Raw genomic sequence first — 19,993 nt, 5'->3', positions numbered from 1 at the left:
ACCAGGGGCTGCCGCTCGCTCGTGCTGTGTTGTCCACACGGGATAACTGCGGATTTCACAACAGGTTGAGCAGGTTCCCCTTAACTGTGTGCTCAGCTAGACACTAAAGCAGGGGCCTGATGGTTATTTCTGGGGGGGCTAGTGGTCAGGTTTGCAGCCCCGGGGCGAGTGTGCCAGGGGGACAGGCTCAGAAACACGTTGCATGAGTGTGGACTGACCTGCAGGGTAGTGACTGCCACTGCAGACCATCTCTCCTCGGACCTACAGATGTCAGACAGACAGACAGACAGACTGAGAGATACAGAGAGATACAAGTCCACTGATAGACAGGTGTACTGATACACAGAGCCGCATGCCCACACGACACTCACTTTCCTTTTTAGATCCTGGTCACTCCAGACACAGAGGGTGGGGAGACTGCCAATCTGAGCACAAGTCTCCCTGCTGCGTGACCTCAGAAAAGTCACTGAACTTCTCCGGCCAAGCTTTTGCTTCTTTGTAAACACGGAGGTCTGGATCCTATGAATGCAGCCACTCAAGCCAGCTATTTGTGTGATGGGCTACAACGTCATACCAGCCTAAACTCAGGGCCCTCGTGTGTGTTTTCTGTACTTTTGTTTCTATTCTCCTCAAGACCGTCCATCAAGGGTCCCTCCCCTAGTGGCTGAAAGGAGTGGGGACTGGGGTGAGACACCGGTTACCCAGGCTCCTCCAGCCCTGTCAGTAAGCCGGCCCTTCAGCTGCTCCCCAGCCTGGCAGGGAGGGGAGGCGAGGGGGCGCTGCCGCTGCAGATGAGCGGTTGCTGCCCTGTCACCCGGGCCCACCTCCCCGGGTGCCAGCCAGGCTCCTGGCTGGACCAGTGGGTCTGGAGCTGGGGAGGCAGAGGGGATGTGGCTGACCTCCATTCAGTGAACTTTGAGCAAACTCAGCTTTCTGCAGCCACGTGTGCCTCTTCAGCAGGAAAGAACGATGTCGATGAGAACAATCTTTGCTCTCCTCCTGAAAACCTGAACAGAGGAGCGATGGCCCCACAGTCCATGTGTGCAGACGCACATGTGTGACTGAACTTCATCAACATGCGTCCACGCTACTGCTCTGGCTGAAAATGTTGCTACTTATTTTCCCTCCCCTCAGATCAACCCAACTGGATCAACCCACTAAAGTCATCACTTGTGATGCTTTCCTAGTTTCAACAGAGCTTTATTTCTCGACTGATTTAGAACTTGGGGTGTTAACAAGTATATTTTGTTAGCTTTCCCCATTAGATTGATAGTACTGTCCCAAGGTTACCTATTTAGCTACACATATAGGGTTTCATTTGGTTGTCGCCCTGGTTATTTAACATATGCAGAGTACATCATGAGAAATGCTGGACTGGATGAAGCACAAGCTGGAATCACGACTGCTGGGAGAAATATCAATAACCTCAGATATGCAGATGACGCCACCCTTATGGCAGAAAGTAAAGAAGAACTAAAGAGTCTCTTGATGAAAGTGAAAGAAGAGAGGGAAAAAGTTGGCTTAAAACTCAACATTCAGAGAACTAAGATCATGGTGCCTGGTCCCATCACTTCAGGGCAAATAGATGGGGAAACAATGGAAACAGTGACAGACTTTATTTTTTGGGCTCCAAAATCACTGCAGATGGTGACTGCAGCCATGAAATTAAAAGATGCTTGCTTTTTGGAGGAAAAGTTGTGAGCAACCTAGAGAGCATATTAAAAAGCAGAGACATCACTTTGTGAACAAAGGTCCACCTAGTCAAAGCTATGGTTTTTCTAGTAGTCGTGTATGGGTGTGAGAGTTGGATTATAAAGAAAGCTGAGTGCCAAAGAATTGATGCTTTTGAACTGTGGTGTTGGAGAAGACTCTTGAGAGTCCCTTGGACAGCAACAAGATCCAACCAGTCTATTCTAAAGGAGATCAGTCCAGAATATTCATTGGAAGGATTGATGCTCAGACTCCAATACTGTGGCCACCTGATGCAAAGAGCTGACTTATTGGAAAAGACGCTGATGCTGGGAAAGGTTGAGGGCAGGAGGAGAAGGGGACGACAGAGGATGGGATGGCTGGATGGCATCACCACCTCAATGGACATGAGTTTGAGGAAGCTCCAGGAGTTGGTGATGGACAGGGAGGCCTGGCGTGCTGCAGTCCATGGGGTCGCAGAGTTGGACATGAGTGAGCGACTGAACCGAACTGAAGACGCAAACACAATAACGTGATTACATGGTGACACGAGGAGACTTTTGAGGGGTCGTGTACTTTTACTGTCTTGGTGCAGTGATGGGTGTGTGTATCAACACTTACCAAAGGACACACTTTCTTTACACATAGGCAGGAACTGTGTGTTCCGATTACACACACTGTGTGCTGTGTGCTTGGTCGCTCAGTCGTGTCTGACTCTTTGCGGCCCCCTGGACTGTAGCCCGCCAGGCTCCTCTCTCCATGGGATTCTCCAGGCAAGAATACTGGAGTGGGTTGCTGTGCCCTTCTCCAGGGGATCTTCCCGACCCAGGGATCGAACCCAGGTCTCCCACGTTGCAGGCGGATTCTTTACCATCTGAGCCACCAGGGAAGCCCCTATATATCGCTAATGCTCTTAAAAGAAAAAAAAACAAAAACAAAATAAAAACTGCTAATTCTCATCTATTTGGTTTCTATACTTCAACTTACAATAGTAAAAAGAGGCTTACAACCTACTACTAAAGAGGAAAAAAAAATCTCAATTTAAAACCACTCACTATTATTTAATATTCATGGAACTTAATGAACTTAGTCTTCACATATTTCTGTCCTGGAACCCCAGGGCACTAACGCAGAGCATTTGTCCAGGGAGTGGACACTCAGGCTTGGCACCCACTGCCCTCGGCGGGGTCTCATCCTGGTCTTGCCCCTACGACAGCTGTGATGGGAGGGGGTGGAGAGGGACATGCCCAAGGCAGACACCCCTCTCCTGCCCCCTGGGCACCCTCTTCCTGGCTCTGTGGGTGCAGATTTGAGGCTAGCCTAAGAGAAGACTGGGGCTTCCCTGGTAGCTCAGTTGGTAAAGAATCTGCCTGCAATGCAGAAGACCCCAGTTCAATTTCTGGGTCAGGAAGATCTGCTGGAGAAGGGATAGGCTACCCACTCCAGTGTTCTTGAGGCCAAGAACCCTGTGGCTCAGTTGGTAAAGAATCCACTTGCAATGCAGGATCCTTGGGTTGGGAAGATCCCCTGGAAAAGAGAAAGGCTACCCACTCCAGTATTCTGGCCTGGAGAATTCTATGGACTGTAGAGTACTCAGGGTCAGCGTCCACGGGGTTGGCGACTTTCATACTTTAAGAGAGGACTGAGGGGAGGGGTGGGAAGAAAAGACTGAGATAGAAGTCATACATCAAATGCTCCAGGGATTACAGAGAAACTTCCACGAGAGGAACCAGCCAGAAGTGTGAATACTCCTTACTTTCAGCCAGAATTGGGCTTTGTCTCTTTTCCTTTGAAACTGCAGCCCTAGAGATTTATGCTCCATTTTCTCACTTTTGTCCACTTATTATCAAGAGCCTGATGGTAAGACTTCATCATTTTTCCCTTCATTCTCCTGCTGGAAAAACCATAGCCCAAGAATAGCCACAGCAATGTGATTCCTAGGCGCTGGGCCTTGGGGGTAGGGGGTGGGGCCCAATGCTGGTAAGCTCTGGGCCCTAAGGGCGCGAGCATTCTTTCTCATTGCAGAGGAGATGGAAGTTCAAGGCCAATCTGACTTAATACTGGCAAGGAGGACACATCTGTGGGCCAGACATGGCCATGTGCCATCTTGTTTAGGATCTGAGCTATTAGGAACGCTTTATACTCCTCATTATCAGTCCAGAATATTCATTGGAAGGACTGATGCTGAAGCTGAAACTCCAATACTTTGGCCACCTGATGCGAAGAACTGACTCCTTGGAAAAGACCCTAATGCTGGGAAAGACTGAAGGCAGGAGGAGAATGGGATGACAGAGGATGAAGTGGTTGGATGGCATCACCAACTCAATGAACATGAGTTTGAACAAGCTCTGGGAGTTGGTGATGGTCAGGGAAGCCTGGCGTGCTGCAGTCCATGGGGTTGCAAAGAGTCAGACATGACTGAGCAACTGAACTGAGCTGATTCCTATAAAACATACAAGGATCTATTTTCTCCTCAATCCCAGTTCCTCTAATGCCAAAGAAAGAATTAGGATTCACTCTGGCTATTGCACTCTGACTTAGGTTACAGTTGGGTTACTTTCCTCCCTCAAAAGTGGAGTGCAGATTTATCACCCTGGAGTCAATGTAGCCAGCCTAAATAATCTCAGTTGTTCTCATCTCTCTGTTGCTGTTTTCTACAATTTTTTCCTTACTGAAGGGCATTATTTTTTTCTTTCCTGGAGGCAGATACAACTTTCTGACTTTTACACAGCTTCTTCATAGTAATAAAAAGTTTATTATTTTCTTAAGAAGAAGGCAAAAGGATTATATAAAGCATTTAAGGGTGGAATAAACATAGAAAGTGAGGAAAAATTTAATCTCACAATTTTCTGGGCAGAATTGTTGATAGAAGGGTCACCATTTCTGTGTTGCTATTGATGACAAGGAAAGCCCAGGGACTCAGCTCGTAGAGAACTCCAAGTCTCATTTCATCTCAGATTTGAACCTTCGTTTTCGCCCAAGTATTTGAAGTTTGCTCGTTGTTGCTTTACCACGGCAATGCATAAGGAGTAAAGCTATTTTGAGTTTTCCTCCTGCTCTGCATTTCTTGGGTGTGAATGATGAAATAGTTAGAGCACACTCATATGCCTGCACGCATACACACATGTACACACATAATTCAGAGGGGAAATCAGTGAGTACTCTGTGAGTGGATTAATTTCTAGACAATTCGTTGTGCTGGTTCAAGGTGCCTTCAATCCTTGTGCGGAGGTGCTCTCACTCCCTCTCATAATGTTTGGAAGAAGCAATCCTACCCCGTCACAGAAAAGCTTGTTTTGCCATGGAAAGTGTCAGCCTGCATAGCACATATTTTGGATCAGACGACATGAGTTATGAAAGTTGTGAACAAACAGTATCATATGATGGATCCAAATTAACATGGAAACTGTGAAAATTAGCAGTTGATAGGCCTTGGAAACACAGACGTAATGTGTAATTGATTAAAATGGGTGAGAAAATAAAATACCAGTGAGGAAACAGTAGTAAGATTCTCCAAATTGTTTCATCCAGAGTACTAGGAGCAATTTATTCACCAGAAAATAGCCTCTGAACTTTCACAGGGGAAGGTCACAAGTACCAGTGAAGTAAGATGGAAAGCATTTCATCTAAACTGTGTAGCAGTTTAGAAGTCATGGCTGTTTCGCTGCACACTGCTGACACTGTCTCTGCACGGAAAATGGAAGAGCTTAAGCCCACTGCAATTGAAAGATCACATAAAGGTACTGTCTGTTTGCTGTCGCCCTTGTTACAGGGCTAAAGGGCCTCAGGGCATCCCTGGGCACAGCTAATCAGGTCTTGTCAGCAGGGCTGCTTGACTCACGTGTCTCTGGTCAGACACACAATCTGTGTTTCTGCAAGTTCAGCTCTTGATAGTATGTGTAACAGCATGGAGAAAAGAAATAGACAAATCTCCTGTTGGCTTATAAGGAGAAGAGATGACCGACAAAGAGGGATGAGTTCTGGCTTGAGTTAGAAATGAGAACCTCTCTGAAATGCAACTGCCCTGAGAAAAAACATTTAACCAAATGAACTTGTCTGGTTCCCAGAAGTTTCTGATACTCGGTAAGCACAGTGTCGTGACACACACTGATCTCTGAAATTGTTCACTGGATTGCCCTGAATTTTACCCAGCTGTGTGAGAGACACTTTGGCAAAAGAGATCCCCGAGGTATTGTCAGTCATCCACGTCTTTGGCCAACTTCGTGATCCAGAACATCTGCGGTGCTCCGGTTGAATTTAGTTTGTCATATAATTCGGTCTTTTTCATTCCATTTGTTCCTCCCCACCCCCAACATCTGTGTCCTCTGTTTTTCATAGACTTTGATACATGTTTGTATATACTTTCTGTCCCCCTAACCAGTAATTCTGTGAACAATATCATTAATGTAGTTTTACCCTGCTCTTCTCCTAACTTTCGGCCTTAAGATTTCCTACTGCTGTCTGTCTTCAGCAATAATAGCTACTTCTTACATAAATGCTTATGGCTGGAATTACATACAGTCTTCGACAATATTCAATGTCTGGGTCAGAAACCTTTTCTTGTTTAGACGTTTCCAATTAATGATTTGAAGTCAAATGACTGCTGCTTATCAGACAAAAGTTCTTTATTTCAATGCAAATAAGAACACTTCTAACTTGTTCTGTTTCCTTGCGAGTAACATCTGTCACTGTGTTTTTCCCACCACGCGGCACTAGATTGGTTACACATAGCTCTAGCTATATATTTCTAGAAGCTCTAGCTTATATTTCCTTATTGGTTCTACCAATGTCAGCTGCAATAATTCTCACATTATTGCCACGATTCTCATTGTGATCAAGCAGACAACAGTCATTTAAGTAAAAAACACTTTCTGATTTTTTTTCTTACTTTGAGAACAATGTTTAAAAAATCTTTTGGAGGGAAATGTGACAAGCCTCTCCAATTCAAATGTATCTTTGCACAACAGTAAAAACTGACCACAGCAAGCCTTTTTTCCTAAATCCTAAGTCTTCACATGAGTATTTTCACCTGCTCTGTCTTAGGGCTGCTGAGGTGACTCCTGGATTTTCTCAGGATGGGAGAAGGACCTCAGTCTCTAGGAAGAGCAGGCAACACTCCTACATGGATGTGGCAGCTACACCCCCGGGCCTGATCCCCACTTGTGCAAACCTCCAGACCAGCATTTATCAAGTGGCACTGTGGCTACCTCTTTTCCCATGGGGAGACATAGTAAGAAACGGCCATGGGTGGAGGTCATTTGCTACTCAGCCTCACAGCCCCCAAAGCCTCCTGGCATCAAGCAAGTACCCCCGTGCAGTGAATCAGTGGTCGAATGACTGCCTGCCTCACGAACAGATGAAGTGAGACACAAGATCTTCTTCCTGTTTGCTTTTCATTAATTCTCTAAAGGGCAGGGGATACAGTAATAAGAAAACCTAAAAAACATCTACAAGAAAGTTGGGTCCTACATATCCCAGAAGGATAACCATAGGCCGTGAGTTGGGAATCCCTACAGGTTATGTTAGAGTTCATGAGCTTAGGCACTTATTTTTACCAGGAAGATGGACTATTTCGGTTCTATCCACATTGCCCTCACCGGTCGATTTATGGACACCGTCTTGCTGAAAGAAAAGTGGAGAAGAAATTTTGCATCCAAATATCAAACAAGAAAAGTAGGAATTAATCATGAATTCAAAGAAATCAAGGTTCTTAATAAAAACATATCCATGTATCAGTGAAAGAGGAATTTCAGACAGAAAATGATCAACCTAGAAGTTACATATAAAACTCTTTACTCCTACAAGGAAATATAGACCTCAGTCAAACAAATCTCTGTTGTTTCTGCACTTATAGGTCAATTCTAAGGAAAGTGAGTTGCAGGTGTACAGATGAGCCCTTTATGCTGAGAGACGGAAGATCGACAGGAGAGTCAGAGTCAGGGCGGCAGAGGCACAGGGGAAAGTCAGAGGCTCGGAGCTCCAGGGCGGGGCGTCCATCAGAAGCGCTTGCCATGGGGAGGGAATGACGCACAGCAATAAACTGCGGGGGAGAATAAAGGGTGAACCGTGAGCACAAACTGCCCAGACACACGTCGCCCTTCTCAGCGTCACCGAGGCCCTGGGGACTGAGCGCCGCATAGAGAGTGAGGTGTCAGCCAGACCACGTTTCTACCGTTTCCTCCTCTTTCTTTCTTGCTTTCAAAGTGTGTATTCTTTATTGAAGTACAGTTGATTCACAATATTGTATTAGTTTCAGGCCTACAACAGAGTGGTTCAGCTTACATGCTGTTTGCTTTGTGCTAATTGCTACGCTGTGTCTGACTCTTTCTGACCCCATGGACTGTAGCCCACCAAGCTCCTCTGTCCATGGGATTCTCCAGGCAAGAACACGGGAGTGGGTAGCCATGCCCTTCTCCAGGGGATCCTTCCAACCCAGCGATTGCCCTTGGGTCTCCTGTATTGCATGCGGATTCTTTACCATCTGAGCCACAGGGAAGCCCTCAGTTATAATTTATATGTATCTGTTTTTCAGATTCTTTCCCCTTATAGGTTATTACAAAATGCTGAGTATAGTTAGCTCCCCGTGCCATGTGGTAGGTCCCTGTTGGTTATGTATTTTATTTATAGTGCTGTGTACATGTTAATCTTAAACCCCTAATTTATACCTCCCCCTTTCCCTTTGGGAACCCCAAATTTGTCTTCTATGTCTGTGGGTCTATCTGTTTTGCATGTAAGTTCACGAGTATCATGCACTTCCTTCCAGTCTCTCTCTGTATCAGTTGTTCAAAGGGCCTATTGATCCAACACACCTGATTCTGTCCCCGGAAGAGCTACATCAGCAGCACTACACTCACTGCTGTCTTTGAGGTTATCTAAGAAAATGATCTGAATTTGATCAGAAACCTGAAAGTCCTTGCAGGCAGAGACAGTGAGCAACTGGTAGGCAAAAACCAATTTTTACCTCCTGGAAAGAAGTCTCAGTTGCTTTCAGAACTCCAGGGGAAAAAACAGATAACACTGCAAAGCAATGCCCTCAACTGCAGATCAATCAATCAAACCTTGATAATGCTGATGCTAAGCAGGGCTCAAGCATGAATTCAGAAAATACTGATTGATTTACTGGGCTGGAGAAAGGCCATCAATGGCATGTGCCTGCTGACCAGTGTTTTCAAGGATGAAACTTCTGGGTCTTGCTACTTTCCCCAGGGAGAGACTGACCGTCTGATGAAAGGCCATTGCATGGAGAATCCTTAAGGCCCTGAAGGCCTCAAGGCTTAGGGATTAAAACAGAATGGCTATGCCTAAACTCACAGCATCTCACAAAAGATCTGTAAGACAACATTTCAGAAGACTGCTGTCAGTAAGAAAATGGTGGGCTTATAATTCTTACTCACTTTTTAACTAATCAAACTCAATAATGATATTAAATAAAAATCTTGAACCATTAAAAAATCAAGCTGTCTGTTTCTTACTTCCAGGAAGAACTTAAATTTATGTGAACCCAGAAAGAAGTTCTCATAACTCTTGACATTGAAAAGTTGTTTTTTACGCCCAACCTGAACTTGCTGTTGCTCCTGCTAAGTCACTTCAGTCGTGTCTGACTCTGTGCAACTCCATAGATGGCAGCCCACCAGGTTCCCCATCCCTGGGATTCTCCAGGCAAGAACACTGGAGTGGGTTGCCATTTCCTTCTCCAATGCATGAAAGTGAAAAGTGAAAGTAAACTCGCTCAGTCATGTCCGACTCTTAGCGGCCCCATGGACTGCAGCCCACCAGGCTCCTCCGCCCATGGGAGTTTCCAGGCAAGAGTACTGGAGTGGGGTGCCATTGCCTTCTCCAAACCTGAACTTAGGCAGCAAATTAAACCTCTGAGAGACACAGACACCTGTTTGATTGTTTGTGTCAACTCACAGCTTGAGCAGTGACTCAGAAAATCAAAGATAATGTTGCCATCCATTTTCTTAGCCAAATTATTTCACTTCTTTTCAGCATTTCTATTTATATTTGTTATTGCTTTGTGGTGGGAGGCTGATAAATGGTTAGTCACCAGCTCTCTTCTGGAAAAAGGAAAAGGGACAGACAACGATAAGGTTTCACTGAGATAAAGAATTGGTAGCACGAAATTTGTAAGTGACAATAAAAACTACAACAGTCCTTGTTGTAAATTTTATATGTCCAATTGATACACACAGTAGTACCCTTTTATTATTTTTTGCCAAGTTATTTTGCCTATGGCCAGCTTATTATTACCTTTGACAAACACATGTACTTTTGACACCAGTGTGGATTAATCATCTTATTTTAAGGAATAAGATGAACATGAAACCATGAAGAACTTGGCTTCTTCGTCCATCACGTGAATGACTTTGCTGAGTTGAATAATGGTTTTTGAAAAATGGGAGAATCATTCTTCAGTTTTATTTTTTTTTGGGGGGGGGATACTTTTCACAATGCCTTGGCTCGATATGCTTTTATAATTAATCTGCACTATTAACATTACCCAGGGTTACATTGTCTGCCTGGACAATTAACAGACAATAAATCCAGTCCTGACATATAACCTCTGCCAGTGTCCATGGTATAAATGCTCCTTCCTCGGGTGATTTCCAGGTCTTATCAGTCACTGAATGTGGTGTTGGGAAGATGTGTGCTGTCATACAGCATTTTCACTAGTATCATATTATTAAATCACATTGATTCAATGTACATAACCTCAAGAACATAGAAATAGTAAAACATTAGTAAAATAATTAGAAAGTGCTGAGTTTTTAATATGTACCTTTGTTTTTAATATTATTTATTTTCAAGCTTACGTATTTTATCTTTTAATAATTGCTTTATTTAACAACAGGCCTCCCTAGTAGCTCAGTTGGTAAAAAAGTTGCCTGCAGTACAGGAGACACTGGTTCGACCCCTGGGTTGGGAAGATCCCCTGGAGAAGGGAAAGGCTACCCAGTCTAGCATTCTGGCTTGGAGAATTCCATGCACTGTATAGTCCATGGGGTCACAAAGAGCCAGACACGACTGAGAAACTTTCACTTTCACTTATTTAACAGCTGGCTTGCAAAACTTTAAAAATTTCAACCATCTGCTCTCACCAGCTAGATGGCATGAGCCAGGTTGAGTGCACACCTGGGCTTCCCTGAGTTGTCACTAAGTTCTTCAATTGTTTAAGTCAGCGACATAGCTGGGAAATAAAGTGCTAAAAGATAATTAGCAAAAGGAAATAATTTCACAGGGTTTTTTTTTTAAAAATAAACACTGCATAACTCTATCATCATTCTTATTGCTTTGCTTCTAGGTAGCACTCAGTCTAGTTCATACTGGATAGATGTAACGCTTTTCAAGGTTCCATAATAACAGGTTACAATTTCCACCCATTTTTAAAATATATTCTGAGCAGGGACAGACTGCTCCCACAGTCGCCGACTTCCTTCCTTTGATGAGAAGGTCCCTTGCTCTCCACCCAGTTCCTGTCTCCCTGGACGCTGTGCCCTTTCCCATGGCCGCAGGGGCGGCGGTGTGGCGGGTCCTCTTGCCACAGGAAGGAAACAGCCAGTACACACAAGAAGGGCAGGAGTGCTCTCCTGGGCTTGCTCTGAATCCCACCCCCACCCCCAACCCCGTAGAGTTTCAAGGGTGCTTCCATGACAAACAAGATGCCCAGAATTGTATTTGTGTCAGCTGTGTGTGTGTGTGTGTGTGTGTGTGTGTGCTGAGTCGCTCAGCTGTGTCTGACTCTTTGCAACCATTGTGGATGGTAGCCCATCAGGCTTCTCTGTTCATGGGATTTTCCTGGCGAGAATACTGGAGTGGGTTTGCCGTTACCTCCTCTAGGGGATCCTCCTGACCCAGGGACTGAACCTGCATCTCCTTTGTCTCGTACTGCAGGCAAATTCTTTGCTGCTGAGTACCTGGGAAGCCCACTGCGTCATGAACTGTAGAATTAACTGCTTTGTCTGGAAACAGGCCGAGTGTTTACTGTTGTTTCCAGTTGTAGAGCAAGACGTTAGGTGACTTTGAAGATGACTGGCCCCCATATAGGGAGACCATCAGTGAAGTTCCTGTCCTGTCCTGTGCACTCTAAGTGCAGGCCAGCCAGTGGCTCTTCTCTGAGCAAGAGAAGCTCTCATCTGGAAGCATGGGGATCTGTTGACAGCCGTTCTGCCAGAAAACCACACAGCCGGACCCAGAATACTTCTAGATTTTCAGATCTGCTAAGTCACACCGACTACAATGCAAGTTCTTGTTATTGTTATTATTAATTTTACACTGAGCAAACTCAAATCTTCTATTTGAAAATAGATACTTTATTTCTCTCATTTTATTCCCTTAATTTAGAATTTCCTAATGGCACCCCACTCCAGTACTCTTGCCTGGAGAATCTCATGGATGGAGGAGCCTGGTGGGCTGCAGTCCATGGGGTCGCTGAGGGTCAGACACGACTGAGACATTTCACTTTCACTTTTCACTTTCATGCATTGGAGAAGGAAATGGCAACCCACTCCAGTGTTCTTGCCTGGAGAATCCCAGGGACGGGGAGCCTGGTGGGCTGCCGTCTATGGGGTCGCACAGAGTCAGACACGACTGAAGTGACTTAGCAGCAGCAGCAAAGTTCTTTAAAATGGAATACTTGTTTACAAATTGAAAAACGATCAGCTTGAAACATCACAATGGTTGTCATGGTGGTGGTGGTGGTGGTGCTGCTGCTGCTGCTGCTAAGTCGCCTCAGTCGTGTCTGACTCTGTGCGACCCCATAGATGGCAGCCCACCAGGCTCCCCCATCCATGGGATTTTCCAGGCAAGAGTACTGGAGTGGGGTGTCATCATGGTGGTGCTTTAACCTATAAATCATTTAGAACAGGAGACAATGGCTCCCTTTCCCCTCTATGTCTTTAAAATCCTTTGCCAATTATCTTAGAAATGGATACCCAAGGAAAGGCTGATTTCCTCAAGCCTGGTGTAGGAAAATGTATAAGAACAATCATTGGACAGTAAAATTTAAAAAATATAAAACAAACTGAGGATCTGTAAATCAAATGTAAAACAAATTGAGCTCTCTATGCATTGATTTCTAAAATCCCCAGGGTCTTGTCATTGAAACAAGTAGCTACTAACTTGTTAATAACTTAATCATAACAAATATTGCAGATTTCTTAAAGAATTCAGTGCAGTTAGTGGATAAACTCCACCAGCATAATCCACAATCAAGGTTCAACTAAAACTGAAGTCAGAGAGTGAGCTGGTTAGTTATGGGCAGAAATCCATGTGCACAGCTATACTCGCTTAGACATGCATATGAAGCACCAATGCACGTGATTAGATATACAAAGGTTAATATGAAAGCTTATTAATAAGAATCAAAAAGATTAAAGTGTACAGACCAAGGAACTACTATTTCCTGTTGCTACATTTCTGCAAGGGAAGTTCAAACACATCACCAAAACCCTACTTGCGATGACCTTTGTGCCACGAGGCTGAGAGGTCACTTGGCTTAATCATTCTCTTCCATGTATGCACCAGCATTCAACCCCTCAGACCCCACAGGCTGGCCTGACCAGGGTGCCGAGGAGAGGGTGACAGCTTGGACCAGGCCAAGGGACCCGCAATCCTGAACCAAGTGATGCAGAGGCCAAGTCCACGCAGCTTCACATTTGCTCTGATCTACTTTGAAGAGGCTGCGTTTTGTTTACCCTAAGTTAAATTCACCATGGAAGAGTTACGGATGCTTCTTGCAACAGAAAGTGACTTTAAATGAGATATAGGATCCCAAAGACTGATGAGTTGAACACACAACTTCACTCACCCTGTTCTATTCTCCTCTTAGCTTCTAAGATTATCAGGAAACTGAATCCTTTCATCTCTGGGTTCTAAGAGCGCACGTGCTAATGCCAGGAGCATTTCTAGTCACCCCTTTGGTTTGTAAAAGCAGGAATGAGAAATGGAGGCGGGGTTCAGCCCTGAAGCGGCCAGTCCTGCACTGAGCCTGTCCCTGGAGGAGGACAGCGCCCTGGTGACTTCTGCCTTTCAGGTGTGTGGCCACACTGCTTTGACTCATGTGCCCGTCTTCATCCCTGGCACCTGGTCTTCCCTCTGCACCTGCTGCTCTCCAGATGCAAGAAGGAAATCACAGGCTGCATCCCGCATGCGGTGAACACTGTTGGTTATGGAAGCAGTATGTACTCCTCACATGTCCCAGTGAGCAGAATTCCTGTGCTGACCAGCAGCTCCACACGCCCAGGGAAAGCTGACTCCCATCCCGGCAGTCAGGATGCCTCTGACTCCTCTTCTGGGATTCCATTCTCATCAGGGACTAGGTCAGCCCTGGACCCAACCTGGGTCTACCAGACACGAGAGAAACTCTGCAGCTGGCCATTTCTGGAAAGGCTTCCTTTTCCTATGAAACTACTAGGAAAATGGTGTCTTCCCCTCTTCTGAGAATTCTGGCATCTGGATGGGATGCAGGGAATGGCTATGGGGCCCTGGCCAGCCTGAGGAGGAAGCCCACCTCAGAGATGACTAGGGAGACCCTTGATGGCAACTCTGGGCCTCAGGTTCAGCCCTGAAGTGTGTCCTCCTGGGACTCCTGTTCCACGAGGTGAGAGACTTTTACCTGAGCAGGCTTAAGACAGAAGATTTGCAGCCTGTATTAGTTATCTACTGCCATGGATCAAACGACTCAAAATGTAGAGGCTTCAAAGCACAACAATCCATCCCGTAGTCTGTGTGGGTGTGGAATCTGGGCTCGGCTCTGATTCTGGGTCTCACAGGCTGTAATCAAGGTGTGGACCAAGGCCGTGGTCTCACCTGCAGGCTCGACTGGGGAGCCTGTGTGAGTGTGCAGGGTTGCTTGGTGGCTGTGGGCAGGACTCACCGCTCAGGTCAGTGGGCGAAGAGCCTCAGTTCCCCACTGAGCGTTAGCTAAAGGCTCCCTCTGCCCTTGCCATGTAGCCCACCCTGTAGAGCAGATCTCAGCGTGGCAGCCGGCTTCCCTTGGGGTGAGCACACGAGAGGCTCCAGATGGAAGCCAGAGACTGCACCCGATCTCAGAGGTGACAGGTGACTCCAGTGCAGCCACATCCTCGCTGTCAGATGGGAGTCCATGTTCAAGAGGAGGGGCTACACAGGGGGTGAACATGAGGTGGGGGGCATCGAGGGCTCCCTGACAGCTGGCCCAGACCAGGAGACCGCTGAGGAATGGGGGCCCCGGCTGGGATGCTGATGCCTGCTACAAGCCCCCCGTCTCCACGGCTTGCGTGCATGTGAGGCCCTGCTGATACTGTGGAGAACACCCACAGACAGACCTCAGGGCTGGGGCTGGACGCCCTTTTGACCAGGACAGCCTCCAAGCAGCTCCAGCTAGTGGATCAGCACACACAGACCTAGCAGCGAGTATGCTGAGGAGAAGAAGAGCGCCTGGAGGAGGACAGGGAGGGGCAGCCACGCTAAAGACAGGCTCCTCGGAGAGGGCAGGCCGGGCCCCACCCTGCTGACAAGCGCCTGAGTACAGGAAGCGCTCAGACCAATCTGGCGTCCAGGCGGGCCCCCAGCAGTTGAAGGGCCAGTCACTTACAGGCCTCTTAGAACCAAACAGACACACTAGGGTACAGTGACTTTCTGACTACAAACCAATTTCGATTTCAAAAGAGCCCAAAGAAAGAAAGTGAAGTCGCTCAGTCATGTCCGACTCTTTGCAACCCCACGGACTGCAGCCTACCAGGCTCCTCTGTCCATGGGATTTTCCAGGCAAGAGTACCAGAGTGGGTTGCCATTTCCTTCCCCAGGGGCTCTTCCTGACCCAGCGATTGAACCCAAGTCTCCCGCATTGCAGGCAGACGCTTTACCCTCTGAGCCACCAGGGAAGTTTCAAAGGAAAGCCCAGGAGCCCCAGGTACGCATGGCACTTGGCTAGCACACACCTCCTTTAGTGTGCCTCTGTTCTGGGTCAGCATGATCTTAATAGCCAGGAGCCAAGTGCTGCTAAAATTTTAAGCATCACAATGGGAAGGAAGGTCTGTCCTGGCTCAGGGCCTGGGGCCCAGCTGTTGCTCACATCAGCTGGCAGAAGGCCAGGGATGGAAGGGAGGCTTGGGAGCAGTGACAGGAACACCAGTAAAGGCGTGAGGACAGCAACCAAGACCAGGGACAGGGAGATGGCTTGAACGGAAGGTTCTGGAGCAGGCGAGATCACAATCAAGGGTGTGGTGCAGAGGACCTATTTCATATCTTGTCACTTCCCAGGTGGTGCTGGTGGTGAAGAATCTGCCTGCCAGGGCAGGAGACACAAGAGCCTGGGCTTTGATCCCTGGGTCAGTAAGCTCCCCTGGAGAGGAAAATGGCAACCCGCCCCAGTATTCTTGCCTAGAGGATCCCATGGAGAGAAGAGCCTGGCAGGCTACGGCACGTGGGGTCTCAGAGTCAGGCACGGCTGAGCACACACACATGCTCTCTACCACCTTCTCACATCTGCCTGCAAATCCACTTACTATTGATTCACTGCTACTTAACTCTCTCCATCCTATCGTTGGTTGTGCCGACTGGTTTCCAAGAAAACATACTTCACCTCTTTGTCACAACCTAGGTGGAGACACCACCAGGGTACAGATCACAGACAAGGTGCACAGCAGAAGGGGTCTGGCTGGAGCTGCGGCACAGGAGGAGGAAAGCGCAGGGAGCGGCCAGCTGAGACTGAAGGTCAAAGACACCTAATGTCGGCTGCTGGACCTGTGAGGCTGGGGCCAGTGCAGAAGCTGCTCCAGGCTCAGCTTCCTCCTCACCGGCTTTCCCCAGACAGCACAGAGCGAGATCTCACCTGGCCTCCAGGCAGTCAGGTCTTGTTTGCACCACAGACACATTGCTTCTCAGAGAACACAGGTCTAACATTGAACTCAGGAGGAAACACACCAGTGTGTGTGGCTGGCATCTGAATATCCCTACTGAGCTCCCACGGCTATAAATAAGTGGGCGTCTGATGAGAGCGCAGGTGAGGTGTGTGTGCCGACAGGGTGGCAAAATCACACCCAGTACGCTACGTGCCAACAACCCAAGGTGCCCTGGAGACAGGCGGAGAGCAGTACCCATATTTCAGCACGATGTAAGTACATCAGACAAATGAAAACAAAGGATTCTTTTTCTTTCACGTATTAAAAGACCTGAATCAAAGCCGATGAATTGCTTTCTCCCTGGCTGAGTGGTCGATTCCAGTTTTTCACACTGTAAACAACGCTCAGCAGAGTCCTGCTAATTAGGTAAGTAAATGCTTCAAAGTGGATGCCTTAACTCCCGGGGCACCCACGGCTGGTAGTGGGGAGGGGAGGAGGAAGGGCGGGGGCAGAAGGAGCAGGGCTCTGGGTGGTCCCAGCACGAATGGGCCCTTATCTTCATGCCCCCTGTGCCTCTGTGCTCTCTTCCTGGCATTTCTGTGAGCGTGTTTGAGAGGACGAGCAGGAAGGAGGGCAGGGGAAGTTCCCTGGAAACGCACGTGGGGAGACTAAGGTGTGTAACTGACCCAGGACTGAGAAGGAGATGGAGCCTCCAGACGGGAACACCAGGGACCTTCCCTTCTGTCTGGTGCAGGTCCAACCTCTGCACAGACCTTTGTCTCAAAGGCTCCCAAGGGTGGGAGGGGTGTGGCTCCTCAGCACTGGAGGGACGCAGGAACAAACTCTCCTCCAGGATGACGCAGCTTTTAACAAGCTGGGGACTTGGTCATCCAGTGGTTAGAGCTCCGCCCTTCCAATGCCCAAGCACAGGTTCAGCCCTGGGCGGACAACTACGACCCCGCCTGCCATGTGGCATGGCCAAATCAAAAGAAAAGCAGCTGCTAAATCCTGTCCTTTGTCTGGCAGACGCCACACATGCCAACACCACCCTCAAACCCAGGCAGGCTGGGGGAGACTGGGGTCTGCAGGCTGACAGAAAGTCACCTGTAGGCCTGGCTCTCCCACCCAGTGTGGGCCCCCGGTGGTGGCCCCTCCTCACTGCCAGGGACCCCGCTCTCCACCCAGTCCTTCCTCCGACCGGCTCCCCAGGGAGGACGATCCGCGGAGGTGAGGATGGCAGCCACAGGAGCAGCCACTGAAAGCCTGGGCCTTGGTGTGCGGAGCTTCAAACCCACCCTCTTCAGGGATGAAACAGCCCCGGAGCTGTCCAAGCCTCGGTTGTCATCTTTCTGACTCATCTGTCTAATCCTCCATATCTGAATCCCCTACAAACTTCATTTGCATTTGGAAGTAGGCCCAATGTCAAGATGATCAAACGTATTTTGAGGATGAAAAAGAAGTCTTTTGTGAAAAGAGATAAAATGAATCAGGATTATTTTGCCTAGAGAAAGTTGGTAAGTAATTCAACAATTATCTTCTCTACCCAGAAGCTGGCAGGGAGCTAGCTGTCATTTCCAAGGAAGATAGAAAAAGATCAAGTGGTCGGATGGTGGAAAAGGATGAACTTCCTAACCAGAGGGCTGCAGAGCTCAAGTGGGCACATAGGCATCAGCTGCTCCCCGGGTGGAATGCACAGAGAAATTATGCTGTTGGGAAAATGCAACCCTGGCGGGTACCTGGTTTATAACAACGCATGCTGCATAGCTCAGGAGTCCTGAAGTCGGGACACACACAGGCTCAGTACATGGATGATGCCCTTTGTGTGTGTGTGTGTTACTGTTGTTTAGTCGCTGAGTCACATCTGACTCTTTGCGACCCCATGGACTGTAGCCCACCAGGCTCCTCTGTCCATGGGATTTCCCAGGCAAGAATACTGGCGTGGGGTGCCACTTCCTTCTCCAGGGGGTCTTCCTGACCCAGGGATGAAACCTGCATTGGCAGGCGACTCTCTACCACGAGCCACCAGGAAACCCTGTACGTATGTGCAGGTATATATAAAGAGCCTAGGCCCTCTGGAAGCAGGGATGCTCTACACAGTGCTTGTTAAAGTTCAAAAGAAATCCCAGGAAACAATTAAGAAGGGCTGATCTCAGACAGGGTGTGACAGGAAGCAGAAACAAAACCAGTTTTCGATTCTGGCTGTCTCTAGACTCAAATCAGGCTGGTCCCCTCCTGGGGCCTCAGCCTCCCCTTCTTCAGGACTAACGTTTGGCCACTGGGTTCACAGACTCTAATGGGTAAGCCCCGTGCATCTCTGGAGCACAGCCCCCTGCCCACCGGCATGCACAGCCCCCTGCCCACGGGCATGCACAGCCCCCTGCCCACGGGCATGCACAGCCCCCTGCCCACCGGCATGCACAGCCGGCCGCAGCGGGCTGTATGACTGCATCACGCTGTGCTGCGCTGACACCGGCGAGCATTCTGAGGCCGGTTCTAACTCGAGGAACATCTCTCCGCTCCTGGCTGGCTGCCTTGGCCCACAGAATACAGTTTTGGCTGAACTCTAACCGCGCTCTGAATGATTAATGGGTTAAACAATGTTACACGGGTGCCCGCCTGGCATCCAGAGTGCGTTCACTGTTAACCAGACACACTGCGTCGAGCGTTTAGCGAGAAAAGCCAGAGGGGAGAGGCACACACATCCCCAGGCAAGAACGGAAAGTCTGGAAACCCAGCCCCGACACCAGAGACGGCGGAGACGAGGCGTCGACACGGAGGGGACCAAGAGCACCTACGTGCGGGGCCCGGCCTTGGGCTGGAGGCCTGGGCAGCGGCGCCTTCCCCGGGAGCAGGCTGGGCCGCGGCCGCGGCGGGAGGCGGGTAGGGCGGGGGCGGGGGCAGCACTAGCTGCGGGGGGGCCCGAGCGGCGCCCCGGGGGGGCTTCTGTGGCACCTGCCGTCCGACACCTACATGGAATCAACAGGGGGCACTTCAGAAGGTGAAGCCACCGCTCTCCGCCTCCCACAGAAGGCACGTCACCAGCACTCACCCGCACCAAGGACAAAGTCACGGCCCCAGACGCACGCACAGCCGCACCGGACCCGGCCACACGCGGCACTGGACCCGGCCACACCCACACCAGACCCAGACACACCCGCACCGGACCCGGCCACACGCGGCGCCCGACCCAGTCACACCCGCACCGGACCCAGGCACGCCTGCACCAGACCCAGTCACACCCGGCACCGGACCCGGTCACACCCGCACCAGACCCAGGCACGCCTGGCACCTGACCCGGTCACACCCGGCACCCGACCCACACCTGGCACCCAACCCAGCCACACCCGCACCGGACCCAGCCACACCCGGCACCAGACCCAGCCACACCCGCACCAGACCCAGCCACACCTGGCACCCAATCCAGCCACACCCACAACCGGACCCAGTCACACCCGGCACCAGATCTAGCCACGCCTGGCACC

At 48.9% G+C, this 19,993-nt stretch overlaps 1 protein-coding gene across 4 annotated transcripts in view; it reads right to left on the bottom strand.

The window, feature by feature from the left end:
- Nucleotides 1-19,993, bottom strand: part of COBL (cordon-bleu WH2 repeat protein) — a 305,488-nt gene that overhangs the window by 57,162 nt on the left and 228,333 nt on the right. For 2 of the 4 annotated variants that reach the window (XM_042248330.1, XM_042248331.1), the window contains one exon: nucleotides 19,307-19,477. The exons of the other annotated variants lie outside the window; for them this stretch is intronic. In XM_042248330.1, coding sequence (XP_042104264.1) covers nucleotides 19,307-19,477 — 171 coding nt within the window. The remainder of the gene's footprint in view (nucleotides 1-19,306; nucleotides 19,478-19,993) is intronic. 4 annotated transcript variants of the gene reach the window in all.

This window comes from Ovis aries, chromosome 4, assembly GCF_016772045.2.
Source record: "Ovis aries strain OAR_USU_Benz2616 breed Rambouillet chromosome 4, ARS-UI_Ramb_v3.0, whole genome shotgun sequence".
NCBI lineage: Eukaryota > Metazoa > Chordata > Mammalia > Artiodactyla > Bovidae > Ovis > Ovis aries.
Note: the sequence above shows the minus strand (reverse complement) of the source record. Positions and strands in the feature narration are given on the sequence as shown.